Here is a 12,864-nt window from a genome sequence, read left to right on the forward strand (position 1 = left end):
AAAACTTCCAAAGGCCACAGAAACTAGATATCATCAAGGTTTCCTGTCACACTGTGCTATGGGACAGGGAGGAAGTTTAGAAAGGGCACCATGTGCACGTGTGTTTCAGGAGGAAGGAGGGAGGAGGAACGGTGGAGGGGTAGAGAAGTGCTAAGAAAGAAGGGAGAGGAAGGCAAGGGCCTGGCAGTGATGTAGCAGCTGGGACCCCCACCAGAGTGAAGAGGGGCTTGGCAAGCCACTTACCCCACTTGGTGGATGTGATGCCCTTGTTAGTTGGGCTGGCTGGGGCCGACTGGGTGAGAGAGGATGTGTCGAGGATTCGCTGGGGGCGGCATGTCACGGTGGCCTACAGGAACAAAGGAGGAGTGACACAGGAGGTCAGAAAGGAACGATCTATCATCCTCTGAGGCTACGAGGCTTCAGATATCCTGTGAGAGCCACGGCTGCTTGGTGTAGCTCCGAATGGGAGAAAGTGTTTGTTCTGTGGAGGAAGCTCCCCAGGTGAGACCCACGGTGACACTAGGACAAAGTGCTGCTCTTTGAGTCTTTGGCTCAGGGTTGGGGAATAATCCCTGCAGAGAGCTCTAGGGAGTGGAATGGGAAGGCTCAAGCCTCCTCCCCTGAACCCCAGGCCACCCTGGGCCAGTACTTAGCACCTGCCCACCCTGTGGGTCTTACATCTCAGAGCCATGAAGGTCAGGAAGTGCTGCTGTCCAACTAGTCTGGAATTGTGGCTGCTGGGCAGTCACCAATGTCCTGCATTCCTCAGAGGGGTCCGTGAAAGCCACAGGGCTGGAGAGGTAGGACCATGACACACGGAGTTTGTTTCCTCAAACCACACCACTCCTGACTTGGTGTAACTGTCTTGAGCCCTCATCACAGGGTTGCGTGCAGCTTGGTGACTGAGCACAGACTTAGCATGTCACAGGAGACACCATCACCCTGTCGCATCTTCTTCCTTAATCCTCACATACTCTGAGGATGGACGTGTTTACTTCCAGGGCAGGCAAGGACTAGGGGAAGGGCTGAGCGGGCAGAGTAGGGTGAGGCAGGGAGGGTGGCGGGTAGGTGGCCTGCTGACTGGGCAGCTGGCTTCACCCAGTCTTGGATGGCCACCCTGGACTTACAATCTAGGGGCAGTGGTTCTCAACCTTCCTGAGGCTTGCAACCCTTTAAAACAGCTCCTCATGCTGTGGTGACCCCACGGTGACCCCACGGTGACCCAGTCATAACACTGCTTCAGTGCTCCTCACAGCTGTGATTTTGTTACTGTTACAAATCACAGTGTAAATATTTTTGGAGATCAGAAGTTTGCCAGAGGGGTCAAGGCCCACAGGTCTAGGGGAACACATGACCTGGGCTGTTCTTTATGCTTCAGGGGCAGGTGATCCCAACAGGTTCCATGTACACCTCCCCATAAACATTTTCATGGTTGGACTTTGATGCAGGGAAGCTTCCCAGCAGCCTGAGGGGCAGCATTCAGGGCAGAGCTTTGGGTAGAGTTGGCAGGAATGCCGACTGTGTGTCTGTCACATCCATACTGAGCAGGCTGCATGGCTGGTGGGATCCACCCGCTCTTCAGAGAACTGGGACAGCTTCACAAAGAGCAAGGTGATGATGTGACCGCCTTTGACCAGAGAGAGCTCTGGTCTGGAGGTCACTGCCCAGGCCCAACATTTCTAAATGGTTCACTCATTATCAGGAACCACTGTCCCCATAATATAGCCATCAGACAGGAAGTGTTTATACAGACAGCATCCTTCTCCCAGACAATCCTTGGCTTTCTAATAGAAGCAGCAAACCAGAGCTGAAGGCACTCTTTCCCATGAAGCACCGCACTGTCACACTGCAAGAGCACACACACGCTTCATGAACACTTGCGTGCTATGTGGCCTTCCCAGGCAACTCTACAGCATCCCTTCCCTGTCCCCTTGTGCTGCGGGACAATGGTCTGTACCCTCTCAATTGTATTTTAATAAAACGCTGAATGGCCAAGTAGCCAGGCAGGAAATATAGGCGGGGCAACGAGAATGCCAGGGGAGGGAAGCGCAGTCTGCAGTTGTGACCTAGCAACAGAGGAAGCAAGATGTGACTGCTTCACCAAAAAAGGTGCCAAGCCATGTGGCTAACACAGACAAGAATTATGGGCTAATGTAAGTTATACGAATTAATTAATAAGAAGCCTGAGCTACTAGGCCAATCAGTTTATGATTAATGTAGGACTCTGTGTATTTCTCTGGGACTCAACGGCTGCAAGGACCGGGTAAGACAGAAACCTTGGTCAACACCCTAGTCTGACGGTCACACGGTTCCTTACTTAAGTCTGCAAGGGAAAGGAATGTAAGTGTAGACTCTGAGTTTAAAATGTGCCTTTCGAGAACGTCTAGAGAAACAGCAGGAGATGATGGGGACAGAGGCTTTAGGTTGTTTCTGAAAAGTCCATGGGGCTCTCCCCACCTATAACACAGGAATGGGTGCCACAGGAGCCAGAAAGGGAGCTAGAAGTTCCAGGTTGGCCTGCTGCAGTAGCCTGCCTCTACCCATGGCTGCTGCCACAAGACTCACTTTATATTATGTTCAGAGCCCTGCAAGAAGAGAGGCCTGCAGGGCCGGGTCAGGGCCGGGAGCTGGTGGTGTCTTGCGGCTCACGTGAACACTCTTTGGCTGCATCCGTGTAGTTTACTTGTGTTTCCTCAGCACTGGCCATGGCAGGTGAGAGGCCAGGTGAGGAGTGTGAACAAAGCATCCCTAAGGGATGTGGCTGTGAGGACTGAGAACGCTGGGCCGGAAGAGGCTTGGGGGACAGTCCTTCCTTCAGGGACCCTGTCATGCAGTGACTACTGCCAGGCAAGTTTAATGGAATACCTTCAGCTACTTACAGAGTTTGGGCACAGATGAAAGTGAATGGCACACTGAGAGACAGGGAACTCCTCCTGACTGTGACTGTCAGCAGGCATGCAATCTGCACAGAATCACTTGGACATGAACACACCATCAGGAAGGGCTGAGCACCCACTCCCATCTGGGCACAAAGGGGAGAGGTAGAGGTGAGGTCACGGAGCCAAGCATCTTTTCAGAGACAAATGCTACCGGCTGAGTTAAGTCCAGGCTGGGAACAATAAGGTAGCTAAATCTGAAGCTGGGGACGGAGATGGGAGCTAGAGGTGCCCGAGCGTCCTAACTGCACCTGGGCTCCTGTCCTGGGACACCAGGAGCCAATCTCACCCACGGCTCAGCGCTGTCACAGCTGTCCAACTAGAACGTCACGAGTATGCTGGAAGTCAGAGCCAAACAGACAGGAACCTCAGAAACTTGGCAGTGAACGTCCCCAGCCTCACTGGCCTGGGACTGGCGCTCCTGAACATGGCTGCCTGGCGAGGGCAGGGTGCTGTGGAAGTGCTCCTCCAGGTGACTGTGGCAAAGGGAAGTTGGGCGACAGCACCAATAGTCTTACTCTGCGCTCAGGCTGGCCTCGAACTCATGGCTCTCTCTCCTCCTCCCACCCGAGAGGCTAGGTCACATGTTTAATAGAACAATGCTTTTATTTCTATTTGAGCTATTTTTTTGTGTCTCAGGTTGGCTTTGAACTTGCTAGCTGGCTGAGGACGACTTTAGACTCCTGATTCGCCATCCTCCATTTCCCCAGTGCTGGATGTCGGGTTTGCACAGCCACTCCTAGTTGTATGTGGTTCTGGGGGTAGACCTATGAATTGGGGTGTTAGTAAGCACCCCACTAAGAGCACAGGGGAACTTTCCTTCAGGGCTTCTAAATATGCCCCTCTGAGAATCAGTCTTCATCTGCTTGAGGTCTGACACTTTACCCTGGTTAAGGGTTAGCGTTCGGTTTCTGGAGTGCCTGACCTGCACATGTCCTGCTGAAGGTGTGGCTCCTGGAGGGACCCAGAGGCTGTGTCACTACACTTCCGTGAGTTCACAGGAGAGGGCAGAGAAAAAGAGCAGATGGGCCACGGATGGCTCCTTAGGGCATTACCTCCTCCTCCTACCTCTGTGTGGCTTCAGAGCTCCCGGAAGGAGAAACACGAATGTGTCAAGCAGTGTGGGTTCTTTCAGACACAGCTAGTAGCAGCTTCTATATTTGAATGTAGAATTCTAGGGGGCATTCCACAGTAATAAGGCTATTTTGACTCTGAAGAGCAAAATTTGGCTTCAGAGTTAAATAATGCAAAATAGGTTCATTTCTTTAGGAAGTGAAATACAATCTCTTTGGCTTCTAGAGAAGCAGGCATCTTTTAAAATTAAAATAAAAAATTTCCATAATGTTTATGTTCCCAAATTCTTTAGTATTGCTTATTCTAAACACACACACACACACACACACACACACACACGCGCACACGCACACGCGCACGCGCACACACACACGCACACACACCGGCTGTGGTGTACCTCCAGCTGGTGGCTTGTGCACACTGGGATCTGTCACTGTAGCGGAACAGACAGAGGCCAAATGCTGCTCTGCGGGGTTGGGCTCCCCACAGATTGCCGTCTTGAGAGTGCGAGGCTTTTCTAAGGTGACTGTCGCTTGCTAATATGGCAGTTGGTAGACAGGACACACATTACTTTACAGTGGAGCACATGGGCTCCCGGCTCAGAGCTGCATTTATGAAACAACCTCAAAGTCAAGCCTAGGAGGCCCTTGAAAGATACTGTTTAACAGCAAGGGTGTCTGCAGAACTGAACTTACAGGCGCGAAATTCAGTATCAGGCACCAAGATTACAGTGTTAAATAATTCAGGCACAAGTACCTGTCAGGGCAAATCCATCAATGCACTGAAAGAGAAACACAGAGAGCTGAGTCCTGACTGGCCGTGACCCACACACCCCAGGCATGGGCTCAACCTGGCAAAGTGTCCTCAGTGCAGGTCACAAGCTATGCAGCTGGTGTGAGCACGGTCATGGTCTGGAAGCCGCCTCACATCTCCACGAGCACAGAATAAGCCACCAAACACCTCTGTGTAACGAGGGAATGGAACTGCCTGCAAACTTTGAGCATAAAGTACAGAGGCTTAATGTCCACGGGGAGATATATGTATAAATGAGACAGTTTCTCTGTGTAGACTCGCTCTACAGACCAGGCTGGCTTTGAACTCAGAGATCCGCCTGCCTCTGCCTCCTGAGTACTAGAATTAAAAGCATGTATCACCATTGCCTGGCTTAAAAATAATTTTAAAGACCCAAGCTTGGGGGACCCACATAGTAGAAAGGGAGAACCAACTCCCATCGTCTGATCTCCCCAAGTGCTGTGGCATGGACACAGACACACACAAGGACACACACACACCCCAAATAAAAATATAATAAGGACCCGACCTGAGACTGTACTACGTGGGAGATGCTAGAATGTCCACAGGAGTGGTAGGGACGGCCTTCCCTAAGACACAGCAGGCAGATGAGCCCCTGCAGGGAGACCAGGGAAGTCCTTCCTCCAGCCAGACTCCCACCTTCTCTCTTTCCCTTCTTGTTTCCTATTTTCCTCTTGCCTGAATTCCTTTGGCCTCAAACCATAGCACACCACAAAATACATACTATAATAACTGTTTAATTTTCTACTAAACAATAATTTTATTTATTAAAGCAATAATTATTATTTAAACAATAATTTAATTTTTATTAAACAATAAAACCTGCAGTTTTTCATTAGGCCAGTAACTGGTACTGGCAGACTGGGTGGACTGCCCACTGAGGGTGGGGTCTCTGCAGTGGGTCACACATAATCAAGGAAGTGAGCTGGGCTGAAGCTCGTGGCGAAAGGCGGAGATAGGTTAGAGAGTGAGTGGGGCTATATCTCCCCTGGAGAAGGGCACGTTAGTCTGAACTGAGCAAGTCAGGCTGTCCCAGGCTGGGCATGCTCCATACTTAGGTACTAAGCTGGAATCATGGAGCCGGAAAGCAGTGAAATTTACCCCTGGACCAACAAGTCTATGCTTAGAATATCCATAAGTGTGACCTCAGCTTGAGTCTGAAACCCAGAATACACTCTGTGGTATTCACAGTGCTGCTTTAACAGAGGACGAGGCTGACCACTGCAGTCTTCTAAAGCTGGGCACAAGGAGCCCGTTACTATCACGTGTGATACAAGAAGGAGCTGAAAAGGCAGCAGCTGGATTCAGTGAGTCAACTGTCAATCAGCCAAGGAGAAGGCAGGACTAGATGCACAGGTGCATCTGCATCCAAGTGAGCACGGTGAATAGAGCAGGGGAGGCTGCTGCAGAGGCCCCCACGATCCTGGTCCCTTTCCACCCAGCACAAGTCCCCAGTATGACAGGGTCAGCTGAGGACTGAATACCAGGTAGGGTGGTGTTTCCTCTATGCTCCTTGCAACTTTTCTGCATGTTCAAAATTTTATGAAAAAGTTATAGAAATTTTTATTCATAACGAATGACTTCTAGTTTGTTCTACTTATGAGACCTGAACTGTCTAACTTAAATAAACAATTAGAAAAACACTAACAACTCTTTTCAGAAACTACATGTACAGTGGCCAGGGACGCCTCTGAGTTGCAGAACAACTATCCCAGCTTATGGGGCAAGTGGCTTACAGACAGTACCCACCTGCAGCAGAGAAGGGGAACCCCACTGAGCGCAGTGCTATAACCAACCAAGATCCAGGGAGGAGGTGGAGGGAAGAGAGGGGACTTGCAGGGTAGAGTGCAGGGGAGAAGGGTGTTTCCAAGGCCACACGGAAGGTCAGTGAGTGGGAAGAGCACCCTCAAGGCTGGGAAAGTACATAGGAAAGGATTGGGTCAGATCCCCAGGGCTGCTAAGGAGGAAGCAATAATCCCCATGCTTTTCTACTTGAGGAATGAGAACAAAAAACCCAAAACAGAAGAAGAAAGTGAAAAGAACAAGAGCAGCTAAGTCAGTGGGAAATAAAAACAGGACAGAAAAAACCAAGCACAAGAGCCCAGAACTGGAGATGGAGGAGAGGAAATCACTGCAGATCACAGACTGGGAGACCATGGAAAACAAGGGCAGCATTTGCGTCTGGGGCTACACTGCAAGTCAAGTTCAGGACATACTACAAAGCTCTCAATTCAAAATGCTTGCTCAAAGTTCTACCTACCTACCTACCTACCTACCATCTATCCATCGATTTTTTTGTTTTTGTTTTTTTTCGAGACAGGGTTTCTCTGTGTAGCCCTGGTTGTCCTAGAGCTTGATCTGTAAACCCGAATGGCCTCAAACTCAAGACACTGGCCTGCCTCTGCCTCGCAAATGCTGATTAAAGGTGTGCAACCACCACCAGCTCTATTTATTTTTTCAAGCTATGGCATAGGCCTGGATGCCCGTGGAGCTCCTTGTTTGACTACTCACGACAGGAACAGACATATGAGAGCTTTAGTGACAATTTCTCAGGCACGTACCTTGTAAGCAATGCTGTTGAGGACTTTCATGGCCAAATCAGAAACATCTGGATAGGGATCAGCGGCTAGATGTAGTAAGACTCTCCAGATTTGAGTGTAAACACTATTAAAAGAAACTCCTAGGAAAGAGAAATAAGCGATTCCTTAGTAGCAAGTAGGTCCCCATGCATACAAAAGGTTGGTGGGGTAGCTTTGTTTCTGAATACCCCATGCTGTCAGGAGGGAGCACTGGAGCTGGGATTACAAGAGTTTTCCCATTTGCTGCTCTGTTGATGGCTTCAGGTAAAGAGACCTGACTTCAATTCCCAGAACCCATGTGGTAGAATGGAGAACTGACTTCCTCTGACTGCCACATGCATCTCACACACTCCCCTCCCCCCCCCACGAGATAAATGTCAAAAAAAATTCTAGCAGTAAACAGGCTTCATTACCCAGGTCTCATCTTTTGTTTTTCCCCTTTTTTGGAAACAGGGTCTCACTATGTATCTTGTATTATCTTGGCTGGCCTGGGACTTACTATGTGGATTAGGCTGACTTGGAATTTATAGAGAACCTCCTGCTTCTGTCTTCCATGTGCTGGGATTAAAAGCATTCACCACTATGCCTGGCAGGCTATTCCTTTTGAGGATGGGTCTTTCTAAAGGACAATGGCTAAAAGCAGTCAGGGTCTGCACCTGGAAGACTTGTGGGCTGGAGAAGACTACCCAGTTCCCACACATCTTTCCTCTCATGCTCTAGATTCCTAGGTGACACCATGGCCTGCAGAACAGTACATAGTTTATGTGGGATGCGAGGTTCTGTCCACAGCACACTCTACATGTGGATTGTGCCCTGTGAGTTGTTGGGCTCCTCTTGTCCACTCCATATACCAGCACTGTTCTAAGTCCCCTAGGCCACCCCTGTCTGTATTCTAGGGTAGGGATGTGGACGGGAGACAGTCACAGACGCACCCACCCTGTCTGTATTCTAGGGTAGGAGTGACCGGGGAGACAGTCACAGACAGCACCACCTGTCTGTATTCTAGGGTAGGGAGTGCATGGGAGACAGTCACAGACAGCACCATCGTGTATTTTTAAGGTAGATCTGAACAGTTTGCTTGCTGTAAAAGAATGTTCTCTATTCAGTATCAGCAAGGGAGATTGAAGGAAGATTTCAAACAAGCCCTGACCCCAAGTCCCCTGCTTAGCCAACTCTGCCAGAGGACACAGTGTCACTCAATGAGAATGAGGTTCAGGAACACACTAGAGTTCAAAGTCATGAGGTGGACTGAGTGCATGACTTCAGCACAGGTGTGCATCCCGGATGACTGCTGGACCTACACCCACCATTAATCCTGGGCTGTGCAGGGTGAACCCTGAGCCATGGTGGTCATGGATATCCACTCACCAAGAGGCTGCAGAAGCCTCTCAGCTCCTCAACACATGGTTTGTCTGCTTAGGCAACTAAAATGTTACTGCCTATCACTGAAGGCCTGAGTCGTAAGAAAGGCATTTCAAAAGTATTTAATTTTTAAAATGGGTATGTATATGTACCATGTGAATGCAAGAAACCCATAGAGGTCAGAAGAGGCATCAGATCCCCTCGCACTGGAGTACATGTGGTTGTGACCTGTTGTGTGGGTGCTGGGAATTGGACCCAGGTCTTATCCAAGAGTAGTAAAGTACTCTTAACCATTAAGCCATGGCATAGCCTCTGAGACAGGCAACTCTTTAAGGTGACAGATCATGACTACAGAGCGGCATGTCCTACGGAGCACTTGGGGCGTGTGGCACACACTCCCAGACACGTACTCAGTAGTTTCCTGAGGCCTTCAGTACTGGCTCTGTTCACAGCTGTGGGTTCAACAGGAGCCAGGGGAGGCACATGTGCAGGAGACCCAGGCCTGTGGTGAACCTGGATTGTGATGGAATGGAACAACAATCAAGCCCACTGCTTGGGTTGACCAGTGGCAGGAACAATCCAATGAAAGCAGCCTGCTCGCTATACGCTTTTCTTATGTGGCCATAGCTTAGCATCAGCAGATCCAAACCAACAGCAGGCTAGATTTACAACGAAGTCTATGGAAAACTAGTGTAGTCAGCCCAGGATTTCTCTGGGCAAACACCCTCGGATCTGATTTTCCAGCCTGGGGTACAGGGTTGCCAGGCACCAACTGTATCCTCTGTGCCTTTTTTGAGAGGAGAAGAGATGTACTCTAGAGAATGACATTCAAAAAGGAAAAGATGTCATGTGTTTTTGCATGAAGCTTCACCTGAGAGAAACGGGGAACTGGCCCCCCTGACAGAGCTGCAGCCCCTCTCCAGCTGGCAGCAAGTGCTCACAGGGCCGCCTCGTCCTCTAGGGAGTGACACATCAGCCATGTGACACTGAGCTGTGAGAGGGTCGTGACGCTGATGGCAAGCCTGTGTGACTCAGACGGCAGACCCCGTCACAGCCTGGGAAGGGATGGGTAGAAGCAGCGCGGGCAGCGGGAGGGGGAGGGCAGGCACGACAAATGAGGTTTCTACTTCGCCCATCTGTCGGTTTAGTGACTGAACATGCAGACACAGCTGGAGTCCGTAAATTGAACAGGGTAGCAAGGCACAGGTGGGGTCCCAGAGTCTTGGCCTCATGTGCTGGGCTGACAGATGCAGACTCCTGTGGGGGGTTGTTCAGAACCAGGAACCATAGAACACTGCCAGAAAGGCCAAACAATGTGCAGGACACAGAGGAAGGGAAGACATTGTAGATACTACTATTTAGTTTTTAAAACAACTTTTCAACTACTGGGTTGACTTTGTAGACCTTGACTTCCACATAGTACTGCCAGGACACCCAGAGAGACAAACAACCTCTAAGCTTTTACCACTGTGACTGTGAACAGAGAGCACAGCCGTGATCACAAACACCTTCCCTTGGTTTGCCAGGAGTGACTTCTTTGGCTCCTGCCTGTTTTAACATCTGCTATCCTCAAAGCACAGCCTGCCACCCTCACACAGGGACCAGGCTCCATGGGGACTGTGGGACACTGGGTCCTGCCACAGAGCAGAGGCAGAGCAGGAACGGTGGTCCTTGCCCTACAGCTTGCCACTCGCTGAGCCCTGGAAGGCCAAGGATCCATTTTCATGTTCTAGACTAGAAGTAATAAAAGACCGTGATGTTTTAGGATTGATTTTCAGGGCAATGGCCACAGCTTTCCGAGCAGCAGACGAAGGGACAGCCGTCTCTCTGAGCCAGAGTTTGTGGTGAGAGGGGTTCCACTGAGCATGAGGCTGCAGTGTGACCTGGGAATGGCCATTCTGACGGTCTTCAGAAACACAGGTCCCAAGGCTAGAGTGATGATGGTGGTACATGTATGTGTGTCCTCTGCGTGCGTGGGCTCCTGACCTGGTGCTTCAGAGCATATTCAGTGACATCTTCCCTCCTGAGTCTACACTGCTGGCTGGGTGGAGCCTTTGGGGAGTTATGATAACCACGGCTCTGGCCTCCCCCGACCTGTGTGGCTGTGACTGTTGTTTCAGTGGCCCCTGGAGTATTTGCATGGCCTTTTTAGTTGGCCCTCAGCATCCTTGTATAAGCCTCCAAGCTTGGCTTTAACCAAGGCTCTTCTGGAGAGAAGAATCAAATTCATAGGTGTTAGGCCTCTATTCAGAACCTGTGCAACTCCCTTGGTCACTTCACCTACAGAGCTAGGGACCAAAGCAGGGCCTGTGTGTGCTCGGTGAGTGTGCTACCTCTGAGCTACATTCCCAGCACTGAACTTTCTTCACCAAGTCCCTGATGGATCCCTTTCGGTCAAGGCAGACACCAGTGAACCCTCTACCTTTTGGGGCAACCTCACTCAATCACTGCTATGGGCTGGGATGTAAAAATCTCTTTGACAAGAGGGAAACAGGGGAGAGCAGGGAAGCAGGCTAATGGCTGGCTGTCACCTTCGTGCTGACTGACAGCACGCACAGGGCCTGAGGGTCTTCAGGGTGGGAGACAGCTCACTCCGGGCTGCTGCCTTCTCCCTGGAGTCATTCTGTCCCCTGCATTCTGAGGGAAGTAGCAGCTTGGGATTTGGGCTCTACCCCACCGAAGGCTCTAGGCTTAGGCTGCAGAGTTGCAGGCTCCCACAGGAACACACACAAGCAGGGCTCTGGGCCACACTGAGGTGAGGGCAGCCCTGCAGGTCTGTGACTCCTCTGTCCTCACTTCAGTATCAGCTCTGCTTGGATCTGTTGCCATGGTGATGCATTTTCAATACGCTATATAAATGTCACTGCTCAGCAGAGTTGTAAAAACCCTGGTCCTGTTCTCTGAGGCTCCCAGTGCCTTTGAAGTGAGACCATACCCCTTCCTCTCAAGCCTCCAGACTGAAATTCTTTTGGCACATGTCTCTGACGAAGGTACAGGTGACAAGGAAGAAGGTAGAGTATACACAGTGCCACTACCCTCCTTCCTGGGGTTGGGCTTTGGCAGGGAGTGAGGAGGGCATTTGTGGACAGAGTTCAAAGTGGTGTGGGCCTGGGCTTTGTGCACAGTGGGCATTACTGCCAAGGGGTAAGGAGGGACCTGTACAGTTGGCCCACTCTGTGCTGACCTGCTCCCATGGGCGGGCATCAGGGACACAGGGAACTAGGTGGACGGGGAGGACAGGCAAGGCTGCTCACTGTATACACATCAGCAAGAAACAGCTCTAGGGCCAGCAGGATGGCCAAGTCAGCAGAAAGTGCTTGTGGCACAAACTGAGAAGCTGAGTGCAAGCCCCAGAGTCTAGGTGAAAGTGGAAAGCGAGAACTGACTCCAGAAAGCTGTCCTCCTAGCTGCACACATACGCCGTGGCCAACACCATAAATGTAGTCAATAGTAATAAAATTTTTAAAGAAAAATATAGCTCTTCAGAAAGTTGATAATAGACCACAGAAACAACAGAGATCCTCTGTCAACAGGGACACTGCCCCACCAAGAGCTCTGAGCTCTGCGGAAGGGAGCACAGAGCAGCAGAGGTGGCATCAAGTCTCACAGGGGATAGAGTTAGCCCAGGGAGCACACTGCAGAGCTGCCCAGCTGAGATCCTCATTGAGGGGCTCTCCAGTTTCTGGCTGGACTTTCCAGGAAGGGCAGCCTCGCTTGGCATGCAAGAACTTCCCGCGGTTCACTGACAAGCTCAAGGGGCAGTGTTGAGACCAAAGGTCCATGCATAGGGAAGAGGAAGAGCGACTACGAGGTCCTCAGGCCACGACTGACTGAGAACAAGCGGAGTGGTGAGGTTAAAGATCCACATGCGGGCCGGGCGGTGGTGGTGCACGCCTTTAATCCCAACACTTGGAGGCAGAGGCAGGGGGATATCTGAGTTCGAGGCCAGCCTGGTCTACAGAGTGAGTTCCATTACAGGCTCCAAAGCCACAGAGAAACCCTGACTCCAAAAACGAAAGAGCTGAGTAGTTGAGTGGAGTGGAGATCCGTGCTCCCTCTGCCTCTGCCCCAGGCCCTGCTGTGTCAGTGACCACCGGGCC

At 50.8% G+C, this 12,864-nt stretch overlaps 1 protein-coding gene across 1 annotated transcript in view; it reads right to left on the reverse strand.

The window, feature by feature from the left end:
• The window catches only part of Rptor (regulatory associated protein of MTOR complex 1), a 294,241-nt gene that overhangs the window by 19,912 nt on the left and 261,465 nt on the right, over positions 1–12,864 (reverse strand). Inside the window, 3 exon segments of the mRNA XM_038328288.2 lie at positions 244–262; positions 265–346; positions 7,385–7,503. Coding sequence (XP_038184216.1) covers positions 244–262; positions 265–346; positions 7,385–7,503 — 220 coding nt within the window.

This window comes from Arvicola amphibius, chromosome 4, assembly GCF_903992535.2.
Source record: "Arvicola amphibius chromosome 4, mArvAmp1.2, whole genome shotgun sequence".
In the NCBI taxonomy this organism is placed as follows: domain Eukaryota; kingdom Metazoa; phylum Chordata; class Mammalia; order Rodentia; family Cricetidae; genus Arvicola; species Arvicola amphibius.